The sequence below is a fragment of the Camelina sativa genome, chromosome 17 (assembly GCF_030686135.1).
Source record: "Camelina sativa cultivar CO46 ecotype springtype chromosome 17, ASM3068613v1".
In the NCBI taxonomy this organism is placed as follows: domain Eukaryota; kingdom Viridiplantae; phylum Streptophyta; class Magnoliopsida; order Brassicales; family Brassicaceae; genus Camelina; species Camelina sativa.
In genome coordinates this window covers 6,800,831-6,827,362 of record NC_141896.1, presented here as the reverse complement: position 1 = coordinate 6,827,362, position 26,532 = coordinate 6,800,831, and the positions used below count along the sequence as shown (strand labels likewise).

Below are 26,532 nucleotides of genomic sequence, written 5' to 3'. Positions count from 1 at the left end.
GTCCATGGAAATACCAAAAAACTAGCAAGTAAAACTGAAGAACATGCCGCAAACCTAAAGTTTATGATTCAGATTGGAAAATAAAAAGGTCGTGTGCCATAAATGAGTTTTAATTTATGTGATCTGTCACTTTGCCAAGTTGTGTAAGTAATCAGGAATCAGAATATTAATCTTTATCCTTCCCTCGGCATTTACTATTTCTACATTTTCCCATGACATGCATCCTCATCACATTATTCATATATTTATATATTCATGGATACGATATATGCAATACAAATAGAACAGTATTAAAATAGTCTTTTAATCTCTTAATCCTAGTATATAATTGTATTGTACGTTGAAGTTTTGTACCCATAAGAAGAAGAGAGCCAAAGAGATGATGAAAGCAAAACAACTACTTGTGGTTGTATTTTTGTTGTCTCTATTCCTTTTAATCATTCACACAACAGAGTCAGAGTCCATATCAGATCATGAAGAGAACGCTTACCTTAACGCAGAAGCTCTGACCGTAAAGGAACAAAAGCAATCAAACAGAGGAAGACGCAGAGGTAGCGGTCAGAACCGTGGACGCAGAAACTGCGATCCTCTGTATCAATACTTATTCGGAACCTGTGGCCATTGGCCTTTCCCTACAACACCCTCACCGGAGAACCCCTTTCTCCCTTTCCAACCATCGCGTCCACCACCACGTCCGAGACCGCGTCCAAGGCCGTCCCCACGTCTGCCACCACCTTTGGTCCCATCACCACCGCCGCCACTGCGTCCGCGTCCAAGGCCGTCCCCACGTCTACCCCCACGGCCACCGTTGGTCCCATCACCACCACCGCCACTGCGTCCGCGTCCAAGGCCGCCCCCACGTCTACCGCCGCTTGTGCCCTCTCCACCGCCTTTGGTTCCATCACCGCCACCGCCTCCACCTACACCGCTCGTTCCTTCTCCACCTCCTCCCTCTCCGCCACCATTTTTCGACTTCCCTTCACCGCCACCGCCTATGATAGTGTTTCCAGCGCCTTTGGTGCCGTCTCCTCCGCCACCGCAACCAGGTAGCAATCCGATGACACAGCCCCCGCCGTTATGGCTACCACCACCAGCATTTCCATACGAAACGCCGCCTATGTTCTCTCTTTCACCGCCGGAGTTTGAGTTTACACCTATGCCGCCAATAACTTGGCTGCCTCCTCCTGATGTTCCCGCCTAATTCTCAACGGCGGAGGCCTTTGATCAGAATTTTCCACCGTTAATGGAATCCCCTCCGCTCAAACACTAATCATTTTCTGATATCACTCTGCTTTTTCGTTTTCTTTTCTTTTTGTCTTTTTTTTTGTCTATCTAAGCGGGTGTGAATGTGATGATGATTACTAAACAAACGTATAATGTAACGTTACAATTTTGTTTGTTTGTAAACAATTTCTGTTTTTTTCTTCGAATCGTTTCACGTAATGAATAATCATCAAGCATCTATAGTACAGTTCAGTAATTCTTAATCGGAGTATGTGTTTATTTATAGTCTACCCAAAGAAAGTTATTTAAACCCTTAATATAACAGGCCGAGCTTGGTGATTGTTTGGGCCCTAAAAAGTTAAAAACTATAGTGGACTATGAGTTGTTAAGGGTAAAGTGGTCATTCAGAAGATGTATGTGGGTCAGCAGTGTTAATGTGGGTAATAACGAAGAGCAGCTGAAGCAACGGCGTGGAATATGATAACATTAACAATATAACAAGTCTTGAAGTGAAGAAAACTCTCGATTTGTAATTAAATGCGGCTTCTTCGATCAGAGCATTATATAGAAGAATCAACGCACGTCATCCTTCTTCACATTGATTCACTTCTTCTACTCTCTTCTTTACCTTTTGTTTCTTCATATCGATTTAACACTATATGTCCTCGGTCAATTCTATTGCATGTCTCGGTTATGATCAAACCGGGACTATAGACCATGATTTTTGGCTTTAATCCAACCAAACCACTATTATTATAGATTGTTTGTGACAACAGAAACAAAATACTCCTAGTTCTGTCTATATTCACTTCAATATTCTATGAGCAGAGAGGTGTGGGCTGGCTAACACTTACCTCAGAGCTCTAAATTCGAGTCAGTTTTAGTTATTGCCTTCTTTTTACATTGGATTGTGTATCCAAATAAATACTCCTTTACTACCAAAAATATTCATTGAATTGAATCCTTACAAAAACTTTGGTCCTTACTCCTTTGGTAGTGTGTCAAACATAAGAATTGCCAAAAGAATCCAACATAATTAGTCACCACCCATCAATGATTCGACTATAAATACATACACATATGCCTAGTTCAGTTCTTGCATGCCTTACGAAAAAAGATGAAGGGAATCGTACTAAGATGTGTAGTTACACTTCTTTTAATCAGTGTTTCAATAACAGAAGCAATAGAGAATCCACACAACAGACACAGAGACAACAACAACAACAACAAGAATAGTTTTGCTAGAAGAAACAAGAGAGTCAAAAGCAACAGAAGAAGAAGCCGAATTAGAAACGGTGAAGCCTTCGCAACAAAGTGTGACGTGTTTTTCCGGTGCATTTTCGGCACTTGCGGTCAATGGAATTTCCCACTTATCCCTTGTCCTGAAAACCCTTTTTTGCCTCCTCCGGTGATCTTACCACCGCCTCTTCCCCTTCCTCCCCCACCGCTACTCCCTGTTGTCATACCCTGCCCACCACCGCCGCCTCCAATCATAGTCAACGGTGCACCACCGTGTGTTACTTGTGTACAACCATCACCGCCACCGCCAATTCCGGTTCCGGTTCCTTGCCCACCTCCACCATCGCCTACTCCACAGCCTTGCATTACTTGTGTCCCAACCCCTGCATTGCCACCTCCTCAGCCTTGCATCACTTGTGTGCCTGCCCCAGAACCACCAACTCCTCAGCCTTGCATTACTTGTGTGGTAGCACCAGCTCCACCGGCACCAGTACCAGTACCTTGTCCGTCGCCGCCATGTCATCCGGTTATTCCATTTGTCCCTACGCCGATTTTTAAACACCCTCTATTGCCACCATCGGTGACGCCGTCTCCTGTTCCAATCCTAACTCCACCTACTACTCCGGTACTGCCGCTGCCTCCACCTACTGCTCCGGTACTCCCCCTGCCTCCACCTACTGCTCCGGTACTGCCCCTACCTCCACCTACTGCTCCGGTACTGCCCCTACCTCCACCAACTGCTCCGGTACTGCCCCTGCCTCCACCTACTGCGCCACTTCCGCCACCATTATCTTCTTCTCTTCCCACACCACCTTCTCCATTAGTTTTATCGCCACCACCATCACTACCTGGCGGCACGGTTTCACAGCCACCGTTTACAATCACTCCGCCTCCTCTTTTAGGCGGTGGAGCTCCGGGAATCACCGGCTCACCTCCTGCTCCTCTTTTAGGTAGCGGAGCCCCAGGAACTGTCGGTATATCTCCTCCGCCGCTAGTTGCCGACCTACCGCCCATGCCACCAATAGCATGGTTTTCGCCGCCTGATATACTTACCGGCTCACCGCCGCCATCTCCAGTTTTCCTCCTTCCTCCGCCATTAGACCGGTCTACATTAACGCCGCCAGATGCACAATTTTTACCGCCGGTTATAACCACCGGCACTCCTCCACCGGTAGATAACCTCCCACCGGATGTAGTCATCGGAGAACCGCTGGTTCCATCACCGCCTGACCAATCTTCGCCGGAGCTTCCACCACCTGATGTAACCATCGAACCACCAATTGAACAGTCAACACCTTCGCCACCAGTCATTCCCGTGACTCTTGCTCCACCGGTTCAAGATTTCCCGCCAATTTTACCCCCACCGGTTGAAGACCTCCCTTCGAATTTACCTCCACCGGCTGAAAATTTCCCGCCGATTTTGCCTCCACCGGTTCAAGACTTACCTCCGCCGGTTGAAGACCTCCCTTCGATATTACCTCCACCGGTTCAAGAAATCCCGCCGATTTTACCTCCGCCAGTTCAAGAGATACCGCCGGTATTCACATTACCTCCGCCGGTAACCACATTACCTCCGCCGGTTGAAGAGATACCGCCGGTATTCACATTACCACCGACCGTAGAAGATCCGCCATCAGTTCCAGTATTCTCCGCACCGCCGGTCCTCGGAGATTACCCACCGCAAACTCCCGTATTTACGAATCCGCCAGAGGTCACGAATCCATGGCTACCGCCGGACCAAACGCCAGTAACGTCATTCGCGCCACCGATCGAGTCAACCCCAACGATACCGGATAATCCATTCCCGGTTACACCAAACCCGGACATGGGTTCAGATCAACCGTTGGTTCAGCTTCCTCCGCCCACTTGGGATTCACCGCCGTTTAATCGTTAATTTTCTAATATTTTACAAATTCTCGTTAAAAAAAAAAAAAAAAAAATCATGTAATGGTGTAATCTTAAATGTAATAAGCCGCAATGCCACGTTGTACAATTCATTGGCTGTTATTTGCATTTCAATAAGAAGAAATAGACTGAGTTTCCACGTGTCATTTTATTTTCACACCCATAAATTGGAATTTAGAAAATGAAAATATAATTAAAAAGTAAATACTGAGTTGGCAGAACAAGACAGTAGTGAGTGTGGGTGATGTGGATATGGTGAAGTTGTATATTGACTCCTAATTGGTCAGATATCTATCCACGACAGCCTCTGAGATTTCGTCAATAGATTCTCATTATCTCACATTGTCCCTCTTTATCTCCTCTCTCTTTGATTCTTTCTTCTGCTCCAAAAAAATACAGAGAGAACAAACCAAACAAACACTCATTTCTCCACATCTTGAGAGAGGTATATTAAAGATCTCATGGCGATGGCGGTCTCCGGAGCTGTCCTCACTGGGCTTGGTTCTTCATTCCTCGCCAAGAGAAGTGCCACCGCGTTGGGAAGCGGCGTAGGCACTGGAGCTCAGAGAGTTGGCAGGAAAACTCTGATCGTCGCTGCTGCGGCTACTCAGTCTAAGAAATCTTGGATCCCTGCCGTTAAAGGTGGCGGCAACCTCCTTGACCCCGAATGGCTCGATGGCTCGTAAGTCTATCACTCTCAGTTACTAGTATGAACAATGCTGACTTTTCATTCAAATCTCGCATGTACTATAGCTTGAACAATATATTTTGATAGTTCTATAGGTCTTGGATACTCATTTGGTTCTAATATCTTTCACTGAGTTCATAAGAGTATGAAAAAGGTCGAATTTATTGAGTCAAATGTGTGTGATATTCGCAGGCTACCAGGAGATTTCGGGTTCGACCCATTGGGTTTGGGAAAGGACCCGGCTTTTCTGAAATGGTATAGAGAGGCTGAGCTGATCCATGGCCGATGGGCGATGGCGGCAGTTCTTGGGATCTTCGTCGGCCAGGCATGGAGCGGTGTGCCATGGTTTGAAGCTGGAGCTGAGCCAAGCGCGATCGCTCCCTTCTCGTTTGGGTCGCTTCTTGGAACACAATTGCTTCTCATGGGTTGGGTGGAGAGCAAACGATGGGTCGATTTCTTCAACCCGGATTCTCAATCTGTTGAGTGGGCGACACCGTGGTCAAGGACTGCTGAGAATTTCGCAAACTATACCGGTGATCAGGGTTACCCCGGTGGAAGATTCTTCGATCCGTTGGGTTTTGCCGGCAAAAATCGCGACGGTGTTTATGAGCCTGACAGAGAGAAGCTGGAGCGGTTGAAATTGGCAGAGATTAAGCACTCGAGGCTCGCAATGGTTGCTATGTTGATCTTTTACTTTGAGGCCGGGCAGGGGAAAACGCCTCTCGGTGCTCTTGGTTTGTGAGAGAAAACGGCATATGATGTTTTGAGTCTGTAGATATAATTTCTCTACCTAAAAACCTTGATGTTCCTCTTCTTCAATGTGACATTTGGGAAAAGATCATTTAAATCATTGCTTTAAATTGGCACCAAGTCATGAGAGCTTAATTTAGCTAGCGAAAACTGTAAAATGAAAAATCATGAGGCTTGTTCGTAATTAACTTTATTATCACAACTCAAATGTGAAAGGGAATACTAAACATCAATAAAAGAGATCCACAACTTCATTTCTTTGCTACAAATGCATGATTGAAGAGCTCCAGGTGGAACAATGGAGTAAGAGAAAGTAGAACAAGTTTCTTCCCTACAAAGTAAAATGCCTAAGAGGGGACTGAACAGCTAAGTCTCACTCACAACAGAGATAGAGTTGCCTGAACCAAAAAGAGTGCAGAGATAAAATCACAGGGTTTCTACCGCATAAAGCTTATAACTTGTACTCCGGGTTGTCACGAAGGCTGAGTTTTGACAGGACAAGGCAGTAAGAATTCCAGTCAGTTCGTCTTAGATATTTCAACAGTTTCTTCCGTTTCTGCACCATCCCTAATAGCCCCTTCCGTGAATGCTTGTCCTACGTTAATAAAGCCACCAACAGGTATAAACATAAGGTGTATAGACGAAGAAACTGGGACGGTAAGTTTCACAAAAATATCGTAAACAATTTGAAGTTTCACCTTTTTGTGTAGAGAGGAGGATAAATGCTTGATCTTGGTAGTGAGTTGTGCCACTGCAAGGAAAGACCACAGACATCACAAGACAATCGGGTCTAAGAACATGTATTCCTTTTGATGGCCAAAACCAACATTGATCATAGCACAGGCCTTATGTAGAAATTACCTTGCACACGTGCAGAACCACAATCTGATTCCGACACCTTGAACTCTTCCCTGACTTTCGTGAGCTCAATTTTCATCTTCTCCGCAGAGGACATGTTATCTGGGTGGAAATACTTTGTTGATGCAAGTCAAATAAAACAGATCAATACCCACAGTTTCACTTAATAGTCACAACAGAGCATTGTAGAAACTATCATAGACGAAAAGATCACCAAAGGAACCAAAGAAGCCTTTTGATTCCGACTAAATTAGATTAAACAAGTAAGAGTGAAAAAACTTACAGTCTCAACTAGCTCCTCTTTTGGAGGTAGAAGCTTGTATTCAGGGACACCACCCAAATGGCCCATAATGACAGTATTCTGCTCTGCAAGCAAAGAAACCTCCTCATATATATGACATATATGTCAATTCGACAGCAAAACATAACTCCAGACAACAAAATCAAATCTACATCTCAACACCTCGAGTCCTAAGCAAAAACCAACACATAAAGAGAGTCATAAGAGGCTCAGAACGTACGGGTGAGAACTTCATTCTTGTCAGAGTCATTCTTAATAGATGATATAACATTTCTGAGTGCCGCAAAGTTCTTAGTCCGAGATTGGGCCTCTTTCTCTTCCACTTGCCTTAGCTTAACCAACCTCTCATTCAACTCCTGTAAAGAGAACCATCCTTCTTGTTTATCTCCCTCTGGCCTAAGCATCCTTAGTTTCTCACCTAATTCTTCTTCGTTATAAAACGTTAAGAACTCTGTAACCGTCTCCTCTGTTTCACCTTCTCTTCTCTCCGGGGACAAGGACATTGCTTCTCCTGTAGTGCTCTTGAAGTTCCCTAACAAACTTCCTCTCTTCCCCATGTTGTTCGAAGTGTAAGTCTGCTGCGTCCTCAAATTCTTCAAATTTGCCAGTAACGTGCTCGAATCGAAAGACTGGGCTTTCCGATTTCTAGGATCCGATGAGTTTGGTGCGGCCTTCTGCTTATTAAAAAGCTCCTCAAAGGAAACCTGCGGCGGAGACTGTGATGGATCCCTCGGAGGTGGAACGGTGGATCTCCGCTGAAACTTGGCGAGGTTCTTCCCCAAATCATGTTGAGACACGCGTGAGTGGTTACCGGAGAAACTAATCGGTCCGCGATTCTGAGATTGGGCATCGGATCTGGGGAATGTTGTTCTCCTACCTTGCTCCTGCTGATTCTGCAATTTCTGTTTCAGTGTGGTCTTGATGTCGAAGAAAGGAGAAGAGTCCGACGGAGACGGAGAAGACGGTGACTGAGAGGGTTTCTCAACAGATGAGTTTGCGACTTTGGGAGGTGAGTCCGATGACGAATTTGAGAAAAGCCGAATCAAAGATGGGTTTGATGGTAACCTTTGTTGGCGTCTGGCGAGATGAAGCGCCATGGTTTTGGCTGCTCCGAAGGATTTAGGGCTTTTGGGGTGTGTTTGTGTAAGTGGAAGTGATGACGATAACAGATTACAGGACAGGAAGTGCGGTTTAAGTTAATTGAAATGTTGACTTTTCCGGTTCATTGAGAATTAAAATCGGTTAGGCAAAAAGTCTGATAAACCGGATATAAGTTTCAAACACGTTTACAGATCGAGACGTGTCTAGTTTGTAAACGTTTCATGTTTAAAAAAAAAAAGAAGCCCAATTGCGACCCACGAAGTCACAAAAGGCCTTAGGTGTTGTTTTCTTACTCACCAACCATTTATAGTTTGTTTTGTCAATTTTGAAAAATGAATGGGACATTAAATTAAAATTTCAGTTGAGGCCAAAAGAAAAAAAAAACCCGAGTTCAATGCATACTTGAGAAAAAAAACATAAACTCAACTACTAACCAGTTAGGTTATAAATGAACATAAAAAGACAAAAAAAACGATCCTAATTTCGTAAAACTTTATCCAACCATAGTACTGTACAATAGAAAAATGGCATCTACAGACTAACTACAAATCGTGAAAGATGAAAATGTTTTTTTGCCAGTAAGAATTGATTGAGCTCACACGTCCACAAAACAAAAATATCCCGAAACTGCATTAATAGAGGAGTAATGGGATTGTAACTGAACCGTCACGCAAGCCAAAATAGATAGCTCCTCTCACACTCACCGCGCGTATGGTAATCGTACAGACTCCAGACCGACGCCAAACCCTACTACTAGTCGTCCATCCATTACCTTTTCACAAAGTACAAAAAATAATGCCACGTATGTATTCTCATGGGTCCCACTTTCACCAAGAAAAAAGACATATTCACAAATAATTTCAATCTACTAATAATAATAATAACTGTGTATGTGTGTGAAAACGTTCCCAATATATATTTTATAAAAAATCCACCCATTAATATGCCACGGAGATTTTTCTTCTTCTCCACTTTTCGCCACCATTTCTTCTTCTCCTTCTCTCTCTCTCTCTCTCTCTAAAATCGGTGGAAGGTCCAAACGTTAGACACCATGACCGGCGGAGACTGGATTCATGAAGCTATGGGTGATGATTCATTGGTGGCGGAGGCTCTGATCTGCCTCCTCCATTCTGAGCCGTCTTCACCTCCTCCTGAGACGAAGTGCGGCGGCGGCGGCGGCGCGTCGGATCTCAAGCTGAAGTGGACGGTACGTCAGAGGAGGACCAAGGCGGCGTCGCTGAGGAAGAAGGGAGATGATAATAATACGCGTGCTAGTCCGACAACGCCTCTTTCCTGGAGCGGTGCCACTTCTTTTAGCGGCGGTGGTGGTCCTGGTGCCGTTGATGGATTTGAGGAGTCAAGCGGTGCTGTGAAACTGTCTGAGGCCGTTAGATCTAAGGTTCGTTTGATCACTTCCCTTTTTTGTTACTATGTGTTCAACAGTTTAAAAACAAAAAAACCTCTAGCGTTACTCTGTTTTGTTTTGTGTGTGTGTGTTTGACGCATATACCCCTTTGAGATGCGGCGTTTTGACGGCGGCTATAGCCACCGTGTCATACCTAAGAAGCCTAGTCGTTTTTTTTTTTTGGCGATTTCCATCTTCACGTAATCTCACTCAGTCGTCTTCCTTATTTCCCGCAACTACCGCCACTTTTGCTCCTATTTGTTTATCTTAGGGTCATTTCCGTCATTTCTTCCGGGGATCGGCTTCTTCGCCGGTCACGCAACCTTGGCCTTTCCGATCTATATTCACGTTGACCATAAAATGTCACTCTGTTTACTCTGGCCGTCTCGTCAAAGCCCCACGTTCCTTTTTTTTTCTTCGTAGTAACTTAATTTAATCTATCTTCTCTGCTTTTTTTTTCCGTTTCTGCGACTCAATGTCCTCACATTTAGATGATTGTGTTAAGTGGTGTGTGACCAAAGTTCACGTCTCACGAATACCTTGTTCGTGAAACTGTTCGCTAAATTCAAGCAAGAGTCATCATCCATACAATGACGAGGTTACCCCTGTGATTGAGTGTGTCTAGGGAGGGGGTAGTTGGGTCCAATTAGAGAAGTAATGGCTGGCGTTATATATAATTGCTTATTATGAGGGTTGCCTCTTTTATGGGTCGAGAGGCGTTTTCGTGGCGGATTAGGTTTGGGGGGGGTTTGGTGCGTCTGTGGTCTAATCAGATGCGGCGTGGAACATCATACGTCTCTTAGGTAATGGCTGACGTGGAAAAACAAAAGTCAAAAAAACTCTCCACTCCAAAGCAAAGCACCACCTTCTTTGGTCAAAATCACTTTCCTTTCATATAAATTATTGGTGATAGTCTTGTTTACTTAAGCTTCTTTTGTTTATCTATGGTTTTAATAAGGCGATGAATCATCTTATCTTACCAAAGTAGAGAACCCACAAAGTCACCAGTTTTGGGTTTTGTAAATTAAAAGAACGTGATAAGGACAAGTGGGGGTTATGTGGATAATTCGTGACAACAAAAAAAAAAAAAGGGTAGGGTCGTGGCCACGCTTAAATAAGTCTTCCGAATCACGCTCCAGTCACGTGATTCTATTCTTTCGAATTTAAGTTAGTGTCTCGATGTAGGAGAAAAAGATGCACTTATGTTCATATTTGCTTTTCTTTTCTTTTTTTTTGGGTCTAAGTAAGTAAGTAGTTGACCAAGAAAGAAGATTCCTTTTTAGTGTTTTTGGTGATTAACTAACTGTCTAAGATTTTGCTTTTTGAAATATGTAGGGATGTATGTCTTAAAGCTTATGAGATTGTTCTTATATCGTCTCATTGCGTATCTAGTGTTGTCACTCACCTTCTAGTTGATAACCTGAAATTATGGAATCGAATTTAAGATTATGTTTCTGTACCTTCATTATGTCCTTGTGAATGACATTTTTCGTTTAATTTAAGGCCAACTTGATTTGATCAGATCTTATTATATATGTTGTCAGAAGCCACATTCTAATTTTTTGGGTTGGTTTGATGCAGATATCTCAAACGAGTGTAACAACAACAACCCCTTTCAAGAGATCAAGAAAGAAAAAGGTAAAACAAGGAAAAGAAAGAACATTATCCGATTCATGTGGGATCACATCTTTTAATCACTGTACGTTGTTGTCTACAGACGCTTGCTCAACTTAAAGAAGAGGAGAGTTTGCTCTTAAAGGAAAAGAAAGGCTTGAAAAATGTAATATCTCTTTTCCCATGTTGTTCTGATTATATATCAAGTACAAAGAGTGGGAACTTTTAATATTTATACTTGTTGGGTGATTCAGGAACTCGCCAGTATGCGGGAACTGCTCAAGCAACAAAAAGCAAGAAACGAGTCTTTAAAGATGATGCAGGTAAAAAAAAAACCACTCTGGATATGATCACTCTTGTGAGTGAGTATATATGTAACATAAAAAATATCGCTAACAGATCATATTTTGTGTGTGCAGGCTGAATCACAAAAGAATGAGGATTCCTCCTTCTTGCTCCCTGACCTTAACATACCTCTGGATAACAACAACTCGAGCCCTGATATGTAAACTAGGATAGACACAACAACCATCAACAAGATATTCTTTTGTCTTTTGACACGTTCTCTAGACTACGCATAACTGTAACTATATGATATGGATAAGAATATAGATAGATAATCGTTCGACTCGTCCCATTCCCTTGGCTTTTGCAGACGGATAAAATGATTCGAATGACAGAGGAGACGAGTTTTTTTTTTTTGAGTTTTTGGTGTTTTTTTCGTTCTCTTATTATAGATGATGTTGTCAATTCGTAAAAGTTGTAGCAAGTTTTTGCTCTTTTGCCCATCTTTTGTTGCTTCTCTTTTGCTCCTTTTTCACTCTCTAATGTATTTTTTTCTATAACTAACTAACTAATGTATAATTCTTACTAGTTATCTTCATAATCACATTGATTTCCCATCTTTTGTGATGTATGTCACGTTTAGTTTATTTAAAGCCTGTATATGTTTTGGGCTCAGTGGGCCGTATAACTCCAACCTCTGTACTGTTGTTTGTTTATTCGGATGTTACAGTTTTTTTATTTTTCGCCTATTCTCATTATTTGTAAAACGATCTTCGTTTCTCAGCACCGCACCCCTGAAGGAAGGCTGAATCTCGTCGATAGGGTTCTGGATTTGAGGTGCAAACTTTTGAATATCCTACTTTTTTTTTTTTTTTTTAACGTTTTGAGCTGAGATGGGAAAGTAATATTGTCACCATGGACGATCTCGCTTTTTGTTTTGTTTCTGATCTCTTTTGATTAGGAGAATGGATTAAATGTTTTGATTAGGCCGATAAAGTGAACCCACGAAACTGTTGGTACTCAATCGTTCTAATGGTCAATTAGTTCGTTCTGTTTATTTGTACACTTCCATTTGATCGATCGCACAATGCACGCCTCTAGACACCATGTTATAGACAATTTGGGTAATTCATTCACACATTAATTTGTTTAAATGAGGTTAGTCTACTTGATGAGGCCTCCTCTTCAAAGTGGAAAACCCACCATGGACACATATGATTGGAGGACTCAAATGACACCTGTTTTACGAGGAAAGCTCGTCAAGAAAATGTAAGTTTTTTTTTCTTGGTCTTTGATTATAGTCTCGTATTATATAAATATATAATGTCAAAGTTACTCGCTAACAAGATCGTGACAAGTGTCAATTGAATATCTAAGATTTTTACATGTTTAACAGATCGTGAGATGTGTCAATTGCATATTTAAGATTTTAACATGTATACATATTATTACTTAACATTATCACGACATGTGTCAAATTAACGATTTTAGATTTTGATACATGTCAAAGTTAATCACTAAAAAAAAATTAAAAATGTATATCAAACAAAAAAACTAATCCAAAAGCAAAAAAAAAAGAAAATTCACCTATTACCGTCAGGAAATTGAATATATGTTTTATTATAGAAAGATGTAGATTAAGTGATATTCCATATCAAATATTCGTAATAATATCCGTAATAGTTAATGTTTGAAAAATATTTTGGTGGTCGATAATTTAGTTTTAGATTATTGTAAGAATTATAATAATAAGTTTAAAATATAAAATTATAAATTAGTGCATTAAATTAAAAACTTCTCTTTAACTAAAAATATTTATCTATTTATTTCCGGAAAATATATTTCACTTACATAAAAAAAATATATATATATTTTAAAAAATGTTTAATTTTACTCTCTTTGTCTCACAAAGATTGATGTTTTGGGATATTTTTTGTCTCACAAAAATTGATGTTTTGTAAACTTCAAGAAGTAATGATTGAAAATATTTAAATTTTTGAATTGTTATTGGTTTATATTTTCTCTCTCTACCAATAAGTAATTATAAATTAATTTACAAATAAAAACTAAAGTTTTTCTTAATATGTGTGAAAGTGTCAAAACATCAATCTTTCTGAGACAGAGGGAGTATTAAATAATTTTAAAACCCGCACATCGTGCATGTCCTAATCTATTATATATATATATATATATAAACTTAACTTTATGCACTCCTGGTGCTGCCACGTCAGCCACCCTCTAAGCAATTCATTTTTCTTAAAAGCCCAATCCAATAACAATACATGTTTTATATAGTGTTGAAATAAAACCTTTCTCCAGGAAGCTCCACTCCGCCGTCCACCGTTGTGCGACCTGAAGCGTCCCTCGGCAATCCTCCACACCCTTTTGCTGTCTTCCCTGACTTCCATCTTCATCGTAACGTCTTCCTCTAAAACGGTAATTCAAGTCTTTCAATGCTGTCTCTTTCAATTGAAGACCCACTACTTTTTATTCAATAGGTGTAAGTTGAAGTCCTATATAATGTCATCTCCTCCCGTTTCATGCCTCTTACAATTTCCTTTCACTCTGAAATTTCTCTTTACTTACATGGATTCCACTGCTGTTTCATTCGCAGATCTCAAAGCTGGCCGCCTACACCAACATATCATTGGGAGAATGCTTCGTCACTGCCCTGCCCACAACGTCAAAAAAAGAGTCCAACTAATGGGAGTAGACTTCCTACACACTGATCAAAAGGTTGTACTCTATTCATTGAAACAGGCTAAAGGGCAAAGGAAAATAAGGCGCAAACTAATGGGACAATTTGAAGCTCCTAAAGCTAGCCACATCAGCTAATAAACCTATTATGAAATTGAGCCACGTGGTATAGCCAAATTTGATACCAAACGATTTTTATTCTCATGTATGTCGTCGATTCTTCTTCCTCTATTGATAGTTGTTGCTTCATCTCCCCTCTAATCAAACTCTATATATTCAACGTTACCTCTACGACTACAACACTTCTCTCTTCAATGTTCAGTGTTCAATCTCCTGAACGGCGGCTAGGTTTTAGTCATTTTTTTTGGGATATGAAGGTCTTTACCCTTTCTTTGTTGATATGATTTTCATCTTTGGCTTGAATCAGTATAATCACATGTGTATGGACATCTATATATGTGTATTGTATACATGTATTAATAGTTATATCTAATTCATTAAAATTGTTAATTTGCAGAAAAGAGGAAGGCTGAAGCTAGAGGATCTAGGTGAAATACTCTCACTAAATTTGGGTATGTCTCTTTCTTAATCAGATATTTGTTCAATTCTTTACTTCTTTTAAATCAGATATATGTATGTTTGTTTATATATCAATGTATGATGTAAGTATCCCTCCTCATAACACATGTGTCGACGCTGTCATACATGGTTTGTATATATTTTCGGTCTCTTACCAGAACATATCTGCTTTACCGTTATAGCTCAAGTCGGGGCCACTTATTTCATAGTTGCTTGGTTTGGATGGTTCACTCAGTATATATTCTATGTTGAGGCTCTAAGTAACAACCCCAATGAGCAATTTGCCTGCTTTTTATAATAAAAGTATACTACATCGTCCAAGTAGCTTTTTGGGTCTTTAAAATATAGGTCTTCCAGTTTTTCTGTTATGATCCGTTATCAAGCTTCAATCTACATGAATTCATAAACATTCACAGCTAGATCAGCTATTTGTTTCCATGTTGCACTAGAGATTATTTTATTCTATCGTTATGTCTATGTAGAATTTAGTTCTCCAAAGAATACTAAAATCTAGATGATATTATATATATCAGTTTTGTTTAATTTCCATGTACATTATGGTATATAGTAGAAAGAGTTAAGAACTATGTTATATCCTTTGTATTAGTTTGGTTTTCATTGTCTCATTTATATGTTTAGACACATCAAATAATTTTAAGATGAGACGAAACAATGGGCATACATGCAGGTTATTCAATGAACAAGACCATATGAATATCAAGCTCAAGTGAATCATCATGGTTTATGGGGTAAGTTAGAGGTAAACCAATTTTGTAAGCATATAATGCCTTTTTATTTTGCTCTACTGTAGTTAAAAAATGCTTAAGTACAGGACCTCATGTCCAAAACCTGCTATTATCACTCTTTCGAATTAATCCTACTATAATTAAAGTAGAATATGTAACAAGTTCAAGCTTCACTTGGGAGGTTTATTAGTTTCCTTCTGGCATATTCAAGTGACAATTAATTGAATACTGTGTGTACATATTTTTTATGCAATAATTTATGATTCATGCAAATGTTTGTTTTTCTCAGTCGTGGTGTAATCGAGCCTATGCCAGGAAAGCTAAGAGTTCATGTCATCCATTCAACGTTCTCAATTATGCAAATTCCATAGTAATCTCTTGCCCTTTTCATATGAATTTATTTAATCCAGGAAGAAATGAAGTGTTTACTAAAGAATTTAAGTACAAGGGTCAAAAGTAACTCATGACGTGCTAGACATGTGTTAATCTTTGCAAAGATGAAATTGTCTTCATCCTTTTTAAGAAAGATCAAGACCGGGAAGCGAGTCAAATCACCATTAGACAGATGGGCATATTGAAGGTTCATGAGTTTCTTATTTTGTTATATTTTCCATAAGACATAGTTGAAACCCCTTAAGAAATGAGTTGGTTCAATATTTATAAGTTGTTCTTACTTTTGTTCCTTTTCGCTTGAATTTAAATTTATTACAAATGTTTAATTTACTAGCTCCAAACCAATCAAAGATTTTCTAAAGAGAGGAAAATAGCCAAGTGGAACAAAGATAAAAACTTTAAATGTGAAATGTGTCACAAAACTTGATGAAAAATTTGAGGCCCTTCAATCTCATGTATATGAAATAACCAACTCAGCTCTTCTAAATTCTCATTTTAGTCTATATTTTATTGTAAACCATTGATATATGCTCATATTTCTTAAAGCATATATAATTTCATACTCTTATGTTGTGACCAAAAGAATAAGATAATCTAAACAAAAAAATTCAACATTTTCATACTAATTAAAAAATACATAAATTTTTTTAAAACAATTCGACTGCGCATAACGCGGTTAAATTTCTAGTTTTTCTATAAGGAGATAAAATTTTTTTAGAAGGAAAAAATTCTTTTATATTAACGAAGAGATCGCTTTACTAAAATAATATTTTGTTGCATTTCGTTCCAATAATATGTCATTCCTTTCAAGTTTTTTAAAATGATGCATGTTATGAGAATAAAAGAAAGATAATTTTTGTTGGAATTTGAAAGAAAAAAAATGCACATGTTCTATATTTCTATGTTTTTATTGTATAATGAATCTTATTCCACATTAATTTTTGTTTAAAAAATGGCAAAGGTGTGTTTTGGGGTGTGTACGTGTTTTGTGTTTTCCATTAATTTTAACAATTTCATGGTTAAGGGCTTGCAGCATACATGTTATTATTCTGTTCAGTGTTTATTATTTTTATTTTTTTGAATGCTCAAGCTACTTATTAATCTTACGACATGCTGCAAGCTCTTTCCATTGTAATCTATTATTTGCTATTTTGCTTGATACTTAAGTTTTGGGATGAAAGAATTCGCATATGGGGTTACAATATATCATTACATTGATCTTTGGATTCAGATTTCAATCTCCGATACAACTGATGATAATTGTTTTACTTCATGACTACAGTTTTGAGTTGACCATGTTGTTTCTTTAACGCCAAGCGACATAATCAACTTGTCAATGTCAAAGAGGGGTATCTGGCTTGAGGAGTAAAGCAAGCAATTAGGTTTTGGCACCAGTAAATCTTAATCATCTTCTAAAGGACGCATAGCCTCAAAGATTAACGCTCTCAATAATCTTGTTGCTCGTGAGCAACGGTCGTCACTTGATGATCTCCTCTAGATGATGATGTGCTCTGTTCTGGTCGGCTTATAGATTTTGCCGCATATGTTGTCTTCATGACATCAAACCTAAGATCCTCGACATGGTCTACAAAGTAGTAAACTCTATGATCCCAAGACCATTTTTCCTCTTCTGGGATTTCAACTCTACGGAGAGTGTTCCTTTCGAGATTAAAGAAGTAAACATAATACGGTTTATATAAAGTGTTTGCCAAAACAATTTCACCTGAAGCAGTCACCCTAGCAACACAAAGAATACTGTGACCGTTATCAACCCTATTCTCATCCCTCAAAGTGTAGGCATATGCCGTCAGTTCCTCTTTTCCGACATCTTCTAGAACCCATATATGTAACTTAAGGGGAAATCTACGTTTATTACCATCCTCCAAAATCATCCCTACTTTACCCTTATAGTTGATCAATTGAGTAGGCCACTTCACGAATTCTACCTGTAGTAGTAGAAACTTGAATTTCTCAGACCTAACATCAAAGCAAACTATCACTTCATTCCATTCATCAGTTTGTTGAGCTAAGTAATACAAAACTCCATTGATGCATATCCCTTCACACCGAGGAATAGGAACATGGTTTGTAGGACATTGGATATTCCTCCACCTCATTTTTCCAGTTCCTAAGGTCAAAATATGAAAAACCAATTCATTACCGCCTCTATTGTATATGACAAAAACCTTATATTGCTTTTCAATTGGATCAAACCCTAAAAGGTCAAGACAGCTTCTGTCCGTTAATCCTGGTGGTAAGATCGCATATTGCCCCGTGCTAGGGTTACATATCACTTGCACTTTATCTTCACCATCCTTTGAGATCCGCGTATCACGAAAATAGATCAAACCGGAAGCATAGCTAAAATCGTATGGGAATGATCTGTCTTCAAAGAACTTCATTTGAAAACTGTCGGCTACTACAAAAGACGACTTCCCATAATGATTCTGAGGCATTGAGAAGAAGCTCCATTGACCGCCTCGTTGGGCTTTAATTAATAAGAGACGTGGATTAGATAAGGATCTGGTGTGGAACAACTCGGTGAAATCTTTACGGCAAATAATGGACTCCCATAGCTTCGACACGCAGCGAAACCTTTTTATTGACTTTGCTGGCAATCTCGAGAGTATCTCGTAAATGAGATCATTAGGGAGGGAAACTGAGTTTGCTCCTCTATTCATAATCGTCTTTGTATTAGTTTGCTTGTCGGAGAAAGAGAGAGAGATGTGAATACACATCGAAGAGACTCTGAATTTATATATAATAGAAACCACTTAGGGCGTTATTAGTTAGGAGATGAATTTGTGTAGAGTTATTGATTGTAAAAGTGGAGAGATTTCTAATTTTTTTAAATAGATTTTTTACCAAATTTGTCAAATTTTGTTTCACTTGTTAATAGATTATCATTAACTTGTTTTCCTCCAAAATTTTCTTTACAAGGTAATACATGTACTTTTCTTAAAAGTTTCTACATATTATAGATTCCAACCTTAACAATTTTTTTTCTTTTTTTTCAACCAAACATTAATTAGAAAAAAAAAAACTCAATGATTGGTGGCCCAAACAGGAGGATAAATTTTTACAAAAACAGTATTTTTAAAGCAAAGAAATTTTTTTTTGTAAGGAGATATTTCTTTTACTTAAATAATATTCTATGGTTACTTAAATTAATTCTCTCTATTAAAGTTAACAATTTCTATTTTATTCAATTTTTTTATATATATAATTTATGTTAGAGTAAGAGGTTTAGGGAATTATTTTCTTGTGTTATTATCTATTCTACAAGATATCCTTTATTTAATATTTCAGAAGTACACAACTTCTTTTTGGTAGACAATATAATAGTTATAAATTATAAAGTTATAGTTATTATTTGATTCATTAGTTGGTTACAAAATAGGTTATATGGGTTTAATTTGTTAGTCATACCAAGATTTAGGGATTAAAATAATTACTTTACCTGTATTATTATTAATTACTAGCAATGAATACACTTAAAGAGGATATTCCAAAAATAATAATACAACTTAAAGAAATATAATTTATAGGCAAATGGAACAATAAAAACAAAACTTTAACAAAATATTTTTCTATTAAACATGCCTGATATAGTATGTTTACACAACCATGTATATTGTTTGACGATTAAAGACATAGAATAAAATCCACAGAATATTTTATGTTAAAAATATATTATTAAAATTGGATTTGGGTCATTAGTTGGTTATAAAAATATAATAGTTATAAATATATCAAAAATTTTATTTTTGGTAGACTATATAATAAATTTATGGGTCATTCGTTGGTTATAAAATCAAGACATTAATAATTTCATCAAATAATTTTTTTTATATCTAACTTACCATATTAATGTGTTAATTATCATTATTATTCACCTTTCATTTTTATATGATTCAATTTATCTGAAACAAATACATAATCATATTATTTATTATAATTAAAAAAATAACTTTATTTCTAGATATGCCATAATATATATTCTGAAAAATGAATATAAATGGTTCAATCTATAAAATATTATTCTTAAAAAATATATATATTCAACTAAAATTTTAACTGAGTAACAGGTCAAAATTTGAATATTTGAATTCAATTTCGTATATTTCTTTTCTTGAATTATATAATTTTATATACTATAATAAAAATTTAAATAATTTAATTTGAAATATTTAAAAATATTTTAATTTGGTATTTTTAAGAATATCATAAATATATGATAGATCAAAAAGTTAAAATTAGAAACACTCTAATTTGATTGTTATAGCACGGGTCAATAATATGTCACTTGATATGAATTTTTTTTAGGAATATGATTTCTTGCTAGAATACATGTTTAAATTTCAAAAAATATGATTTTTCGGATTACATTAAAGTTTGGAATAATATTGTTTGGTAGGCTTTCTCGGTCAAGATTATTTTCACAAACATACGTTACATATTTGTTCATAAAATTAATATGCGGTATACTATGGGTTAAGTAATAGAATTAACAATCAAAATAAAATATATAATTTTAAACACTAACCAAATCAAACAAAATTAACAAACAAATTTTTTTTTTATTATACAAATTAACCGCAGGTCAAAATCTAGATCTTACAAAATAGATGTTATTTTCATAAATCATATTCAGCATGTGATTTCATGACATAATGTTCCATCCAAAAAAACATTTAAAACAAATAAAATAATCATATATATGATGTTTTGAATAAAAATTACAAATAAACAAAAGAAATTTCAACCATGCTCTAGCACATGTCATATTCTAGTATATATATAAATATATTGTAGATTTTTGTTATTGATGATCAATAAGTTTTTTTTTTCTCTTTATCTTACCTGGTTTACTTGCCCACTGGCGCAGAGTTGAAACATTAAAGAAGCACCTTAACGAGCTCAAAGCCGTCCCCTATTGCTGGTGATTTCGAGGATAGAATTTTCAGATGTGCAGTTAACCAGGTTAGTGATAAAAATATGTCCTTGGCTCTGAATATATAATGAGAATATATTTTTGTTCGTTAGTTTGGTAGATATAAAGATTGTGATTGGCAATGAAAATCACAACATGACCATAAATAATATTGGTATCCCCGGTATGAAAATCCATGCATGTATACTCCTGATACATGCATGGATTACCTTCGGAAAATATCAACGAAGGTACTAAAACTGGAGCAAAATGCAACTGGTTCTTCCCTATCTATCCCTGCCGGTAATAACGGTAACATCGATCCATTGATTCGAGTTGATAGATTTTGGAGGAAATCTTAGAAAGTTAGAATGATAATAGTTTCTCTGAGATTTATTAGTTCATTAGCCAATAAGCTTATATATCCAAAGATATAGTATATACTATAGCCACTTACTTGCTTAACAAGTCCTTTATATTTATATGATAACTAGATGAGGATCCACCCGATGTGCGGGTTTAAAATTTTATAAGTTAAATTAAATTTAACAAAAATATTTTAAAATTTGTTGTACGTATTTATAAAATTTATTTTTGTTATAGTACACTGATTTATATCCATTTACAAATCTTTAATATATGTTACTGTTAAAAGTGTATTTTCTTACATCGAAATATACTTTATGTTACAAATATATTCTTTATCACCACCTAGAAAATGTCTATATGAACACATTAAGCCAACTATTTTACTTTCACTTCTGCATAGTTTTTTAATTACTAAAATTATTGGCTCAAAAAACATTTTGAATAAAAAACATATTACATAATATATTAATCAATGATGTATCATCACAATAATTTATGACCACCATGGAGAAACCTCGGCTCCGTCCTCATCCCTTATGGAAAGAACCTGAGATAACCTTGGCTCCGCCTTCCTCCCTTAGGGAGATAATCTTGCGTCCAACCTCTTCTATCTTCTTCCCTTAGAGAGAAAACCTCAGCTCTGCCCTCCTCTTGTGTGGAGAGAACATGTTCACGTCTTTTTGCTATCTTAAAATGGCTTGTTCCGACAACCTATGAAAGTTAAAACATTTTTCTAACGTCACAAAATCTTATGATAGTAACTAATGTTAAATTTTCCAATGTATTCATGGAAGTGTCTTTGACACACCATGATGTAGCCTTTGTCTCTGTAATGCCTCAACCACCACCTTGCTTAGTGAGCCCATATCTACTCTCAGTCCATGGGCCCGCCTTCCTAAATGGGCCCTACATCTTTTTTCGGCTCTTGGACCCACCCATATTCGATGATCGGTTTGTTACGTATGAGAGGCTTTAAAAACTTGTTTCTAGACCCTACAAATCAACAAATGATATTTTCTTATGTTTGTTCCTCACTCGCACAGTTCCGACAATCACTTACAGAAAGGTCACCCATCATGAAGTTCTCTTAAGACCTTTGACCAAAAAAATAAGGGTATTTTGGTGATATATGTGACCAAATCAATTCTTTTAAACCTTTCCGCAAACCAGGGTGTCACAATCTTTGAGGTCTTATGAATCTATCAACATCGATTTATGTTTTTCTAATCTATCTATCTATGTTGTTGTAAGTTTGTGTTTGATTAGCCTATTTTATCTATCCATTAGGTTGATGAGCTTCTACTCGTTATCTCCCTCTAGGATTGAATGAATTATGGTAATAATTATGTTTGCAAAAAAAAAAAAGATTTATGACCAACCAATCAAGGTTGAGAAATTAGAAGAAAATTAATTTGACATCATTAAAAAAACAACAGAAAATTATAAGCATTGTAATATATGAATCCTAAATAATTCAAAGATGAAAATATAAATTAAATAAAACAATCTAAAAATACTACAATAAATTTTAAAATATAGTATTAGGAAAATGATACGCATATATTAATTTTTTTTTGGGTCAATATATTATTCTTACTTACCTATTCCCAACTGAAAAGAAGAAAGTAGGAGAAAATTTTGGTTTTAAAAAATAAGAAATTACCTTCCTATTAAAAAAAATTTCTCAATTAAACAAAGTTGAAAGTAGTATATTTGAATAAATTATTTAAATATGAGACAATCTATATTTATATAGAAGTGAGTATTTACAAAACTTAGATTTAATAATTAACTGTATATTTTACTTAATCATTTTTCTATTTTTGTATAATTAATAACTTAAATAATATTATAATTTCGAATTTTATGAAATATATATATATATATATATATATAGTTTTCTTATAATTATTTTAAAAACTTTGTATTTTAAAAACTTTGTATTTTTAAATTCTGTAATTTTTGATAAATTATCTTATCATTATTAATATTTTTAAAAATAAAATATTTTATTTTTCAAATTTCTCTTATTTAACTTTTACACATGTCAAAATCTGAGATTGATAACTTGACACATGTTAATAAATTCTGTAATTTTTGATAATTATCTTTTTACATTATTAATATTTTTTAAAACAAAATATTTTATTTTTTAAATTTATAGCTATTAAATATTAACTTTTACACATGTCAATCTGAAATTGATAACTTTAACACATGTCAAAATATTGTTAATGGCTAACTTTCAAAACTCAACTTTATATAATAAGATTGTAAATCTACTATCAATAATATTTAAGATGTATACAAATGTCCTTTCATCAAGTCAATCTTCTTAATCACGATCGATATCTCCTAAATTAAAAGCATGTATTGATACTTTTCTCTCCATGGCTTTATAAAAAATACAGGACACTTGATGGATGATAACAATCATTATTAATATTAATGATCGATATCTTATCATTATTAATATTTTTAAAAATAAAATATTTTATTTTTCAAATTTCTCTTATTTAACTTTTACACATGTCAAAATCTGAGATTGATAACTTGACACATGTTAATAAATTCTGTAATTTTTGATAATTATATTTTTACATTATTAATATTTTTTAAAACAAAATATTTTATTTTTTAAATTTATAGCTATTAAATATTAACTTTTACATATGTCAGTCTGAAATTGATAACTTTAACACATGTCAAAATATTGTTAATGACTAACTTTCAAAACCCAACTTTATATAATAAGATAGTAAATCTACTATCAATAATATTTAAGATGTACACAAATGTCCTTTCATCAAGTCAATCTTCTTAATCACGATCGATATCTCCTAAATTAAAAGCATGTATTGATACTTTTCTCTCCATGGCTTTATAAAAAATACAGGACACTATGGATGATAACAATCATTATTAATATTAATGATCGATATCTTATCATTATTAATATTTTTAAAAATAAAATATTTTATTTTTCAAATTTCTCTTATTTAACTTTTACACATGTCAAAATCTGAGATTGATAACTTGACACATGTTAATAGATTCTGTAATTTTTGATAATTATATTTTTATATTATTAATATTTTTTAAAACAAAATATTTTATTTTTTAAATTTATAGCTATTAAATATTAACTTTTACACATGTCAATCTGAAATTGATAACTTTAACACATGTCAAAATATTGTTAATGGCTAACTTTCAAAACCCAACTTTATATAATAAGATAGTAAATCTACTATCAATAATACACAAATGTCCTTTCATCAAGTCAATCTTGTTAATCACGATTGATATCTCCTAAATTAAAAGCATGTATTGATACTTTTCTCTCCATGGGTTTATAAAAAAATACAGGACACTTGATGGATGATAACAATCAGAGGCCTTGTATTCCAAAAGAAGAACCTGCCATGGACACAGGTGACTGGAGAACTCAATTGCCGCCTGATTCACGTCAGAAGATTGTCAACAAGATGTAAGTTTAATATATACCAATAGAATTTACATGTCTGCAAATTTTGTCTAGTTATCATTCCCACTCTAGCTTTCGATTTTTTTTTTTTTTGTTAAATCCTACCCAAATGCAATGTTTTATTGTGGTATCGTTGTTCCTTGACCCTATTTTTTTACTGACTTGCGCAGATTCGAAACACTAAAGACGTACCTTCCCTTTCAATCTTCTTTATCTGGACTAGAGGAGATCAGAAGTATTGCAACCAGATTCGAGGAGAGAGTTTTCAGCGGTGCTTTAAACCAGGTTATTAATTAAAAACGTTTCTCTCAACATATAAAAGATTTGTGAGAGGAGAAAGGACTCACACAAATTATATGGGTTGTGAAATCCATGTATACATTCAGACTGATTACCTCCAGAATATATCCATGAAGATGCGAACTCTTCAGACGAAGTCGCAAAATGCAGCTGGTTCTTCCTCATCATCTATCCCGGCCGCTGCTAATAGTGTAACATCAATGGATTCGGGTAAATATATAATTAACAACTCTTTTCTTTTTTCCTGTTACTGTCAGTAACGTCTTTCATGTAGGAGCAGAATCTTGTTTTGGTGTGATAAGGTGAATGTCTTAATACAAAGCTGTGTAGTATTTTCTACGCCACCATATATGTTTTTGTTTTCTCAGTTTTAATTATATGGAATTAGAAATCTATTCGTAGATTCTCATCATATGGACAATATATGACAATTCAAAGCCTTTATTTTTTTGAAAGGAGAACCTGCCGCGAACACAGATGACTGGAGAACTCAAGTGCCACCGGATTCACGCCAAAGTAATGCCTACAAGATGTAAGTTCATTGTAGATATTGTGTGTGTGTTGTTATCGATCTTTTCTCACTTGAGAGCCACTTTGAAGCGAAGTTTCTGTAGATATATATATATATATATATATAAAAGGTTACATCGATCTTGACCTAGCAACATGTTTAATTGAGCGTAGAATGGAAACACTAGAGAAACGTGTTCCAAATCTTGGACTACAAGGAATTAACGAGCTCATGAGAATTGCTGTCAGCTTCGAGGATTTGATTTTCAAAAATGCTATAAATCAGGTTTCATCATTAATTTCCTTTTTGTTTGCCTCTATATTGTTAACAAAGTTTCATTCACCATTCTACTGTTTGTGGATTTACAACAAACCCAAAAACATTAATAGATAGATTTCTTAGGCAAAAGGGACACAGATCTGAATTATTGGTACTATCATGAACCTTATTATTGTTGTACCATCCCCAATTTATATATTTTGATTAAGCTCCATTTGTACCTTCTTTTTTGAGATAGCATCCCGTTTTTTTTTTTTTTTTTTTTTGATATACTGTTTATTTTTCAGGTGGATTACTTTCGCAAAGTGTCTTTTACTGTGGACGAGGGCGATTAACATTTCAGACTTATTAATATCGTTGTATTTTACTTGTCTAAACAATATTTATTATGATTGACTAAAATAAGAAGAAAATTCAAATGCATTTGCTCTTCATTTTTGGTAATGTACTCATTTGATATTGTACTAGTTGGCAAAATTAATTAAGTTATTTTGTGCTAGGGATTATTAAGTTAAATTCTACGCCGATCACTGTACGAAACTTGATGTTAAGACTAATGATATATATTCATGACATTTTAGGTTCGTAACAAGAATATGCAAAACCATGTAAAAGAAAAAAAATATTAAATCTGAGAAAAATGTTATTATGGTCAAGATTGTTGAAAAGAAAGTTTTTGTTATTTTTTTCTTGACCAGGTCTACGAACAAAAAATCAAAAATACACAAAATCATTTGAACCAAACGTATTAAGTGTAGAAAACATAAAAAAATAATATGTAATTCCAGTTTTGAAATATCTACTCTACGTAAATTAACAAATGTAAACTATCATGATTTGATATCAATACCTATCATCAACAATATAA

General features: G+C 35.7%; 5 protein-coding genes, 2 long non-coding RNA genes and 1 pseudogene across 10 annotated transcripts; 5 read left to right on the top strand and 3 right to left on the bottom strand.

Moving 5' to 3' along the window:
• Nucleotides 1–2,183: 2,183 nt before the first annotated feature.
• On the top strand, nucleotides 2,184–4,514 carry LOC104759243 (uncharacterized). Its single transcript, XM_010482193.3, has one exon. The coding sequence runs from the start codon at nucleotides 2,342–2,344 to the stop codon at nucleotides 4,355–4,357; it is 2,016 nt and encodes a 671-aa protein (XP_010480495.1). The 5' UTR covers nucleotides 2,184–2,341; the 3' UTR covers nucleotides 4,358–4,514.
• A 242-nt stretch (nucleotides 4,515–4,756) lies between these two features.
• LOC104755896 (chlorophyll a-b binding protein CP24 10B, chloroplastic) lies at nucleotides 4,757–5,926 on the top strand. The gene is made up of 2 exons (XM_010478378.3): nucleotides 4,757–5,050; nucleotides 5,249–5,926. The coding sequence occupies exons 1-2, from the start codon at nucleotides 4,830–4,832 to the stop codon at nucleotides 5,796–5,798; spliced, it is 771 nt and encodes a 256-aa protein (XP_010476680.1). The 5' UTR covers nucleotides 4,757–4,829; the 3' UTR covers nucleotides 5,799–5,926.
• Nucleotides 5,927–5,980: 54 nt separating this feature from the next.
• LOC104755895 (uncharacterized) lies at nucleotides 5,981–8,154 on the bottom strand. 2 transcript variants are annotated; one of them, XR_015587678.1, is made up of 5 exons: nucleotides 7,186–8,137; nucleotides 6,948–7,025; nucleotides 6,668–6,779; nucleotides 6,505–6,557; nucleotides 5,981–6,401 (listed from the first exon to the last, which is right to left on the bottom strand). XR_015587678.1 is itself a non-coding variant. In XM_010478376.3 (5 exons), the coding sequence occupies exons 1-5, from the start codon at nucleotides 8,060–8,062 to the stop codon at nucleotides 6,258–6,260; spliced, it is 1,269 nt and encodes a 422-aa protein (XP_010476678.1). In that variant the 5' UTR covers nucleotides 8,063–8,154; the 3' UTR covers nucleotides 5,981–6,257. The 2 variants fall into 2 exon arrangements, 1 of the variants encoding a protein (XP_010476678.1); XM_010478376.3 differs by having other exon boundaries at nucleotides 6,948–7,030; nucleotides 7,186–8,154.
• A 785-nt stretch (nucleotides 8,155–8,939) lies between these two features.
• On the top strand, nucleotides 8,940–11,989 carry LOC104755894 (uncharacterized). The gene is made up of 5 exons (XM_010478374.3): nucleotides 8,940–9,465; nucleotides 11,053–11,109; nucleotides 11,189–11,251; nucleotides 11,340–11,408; nucleotides 11,505–11,989. Exons 1-5 carry the CDS (start codon nucleotides 9,118–9,120, stop codon nucleotides 11,592–11,594), a joined length of 627 nt encoding a protein of 208 aa, XP_010476676.1. The 5' UTR covers nucleotides 8,940–9,117; the 3' UTR covers nucleotides 11,595–11,989.
• A 118-nt stretch (nucleotides 11,990–12,107) lies between these two features.
• Nucleotides 12,108–15,802, top strand: LOC147923375 (uncharacterized). 2 transcript variants are annotated; one of them, XR_015587677.1, is made up of 4 exons: nucleotides 12,108–12,207; nucleotides 12,534–12,639; nucleotides 13,690–13,806; nucleotides 13,985–14,316. It is a non-coding gene; the product is annotated as an uncharacterized LOC147923375 (long non-coding RNA). The 2 variants fall into 2 exon arrangements; XR_015587676.1 differs by lacking the exons at nucleotides 12,108–12,207; nucleotides 12,534–12,639; nucleotides 13,985–14,316 and adding exons at nucleotides 14,585–14,639; nucleotides 15,682–15,802 and having other exon boundaries at nucleotides 13,711–13,806.
• Nucleotides 15,803–16,952: 1,150 nt separating this feature from the next.
• On the bottom strand, nucleotides 16,953–18,511 carry LOC104755893 (putative F-box protein At1g31090 pseudogene; annotated as a pseudogene). The gene has a single exon (XR_015587578.1). The product of XR_015587578.1 is annotated as a putative F-box protein At1g31090 pseudogene (transcript).
• A 2,824-nt stretch (nucleotides 18,512–21,335) lies between these two features.
• On the bottom strand, nucleotides 21,336–22,806 carry LOC147923374 (uncharacterized). The gene is made up of 2 exons (XR_015585863.1): nucleotides 21,896–22,806; nucleotides 21,336–21,798 (listed from the first exon to the last, which is right to left on the bottom strand). It is a non-coding gene; the product is annotated as an uncharacterized LOC147923374 (long non-coding RNA).
• Nucleotides 22,807–24,347: 1,541 nt separating this feature from the next.
• Nucleotides 24,348–26,163, top strand: LOC104755891 (mediator of RNA polymerase II transcription subunit 15a-like). Its single transcript, XM_010478371.3, has 6 exons — nucleotides 24,348–24,577; nucleotides 24,745–24,859; nucleotides 24,961–25,084; nucleotides 25,331–25,406; nucleotides 25,559–25,670; nucleotides 25,952–26,163. Exons 1-6 carry the CDS (start codon nucleotides 24,465–24,467, stop codon nucleotides 25,997–25,999), a joined length of 588 nt encoding a protein of 195 aa, XP_010476673.1. The 5' UTR covers nucleotides 24,348–24,464; the 3' UTR covers nucleotides 26,000–26,163.
• The last annotated feature ends 369 nt before the right edge of the window (nucleotides 26,164–26,532 follow it).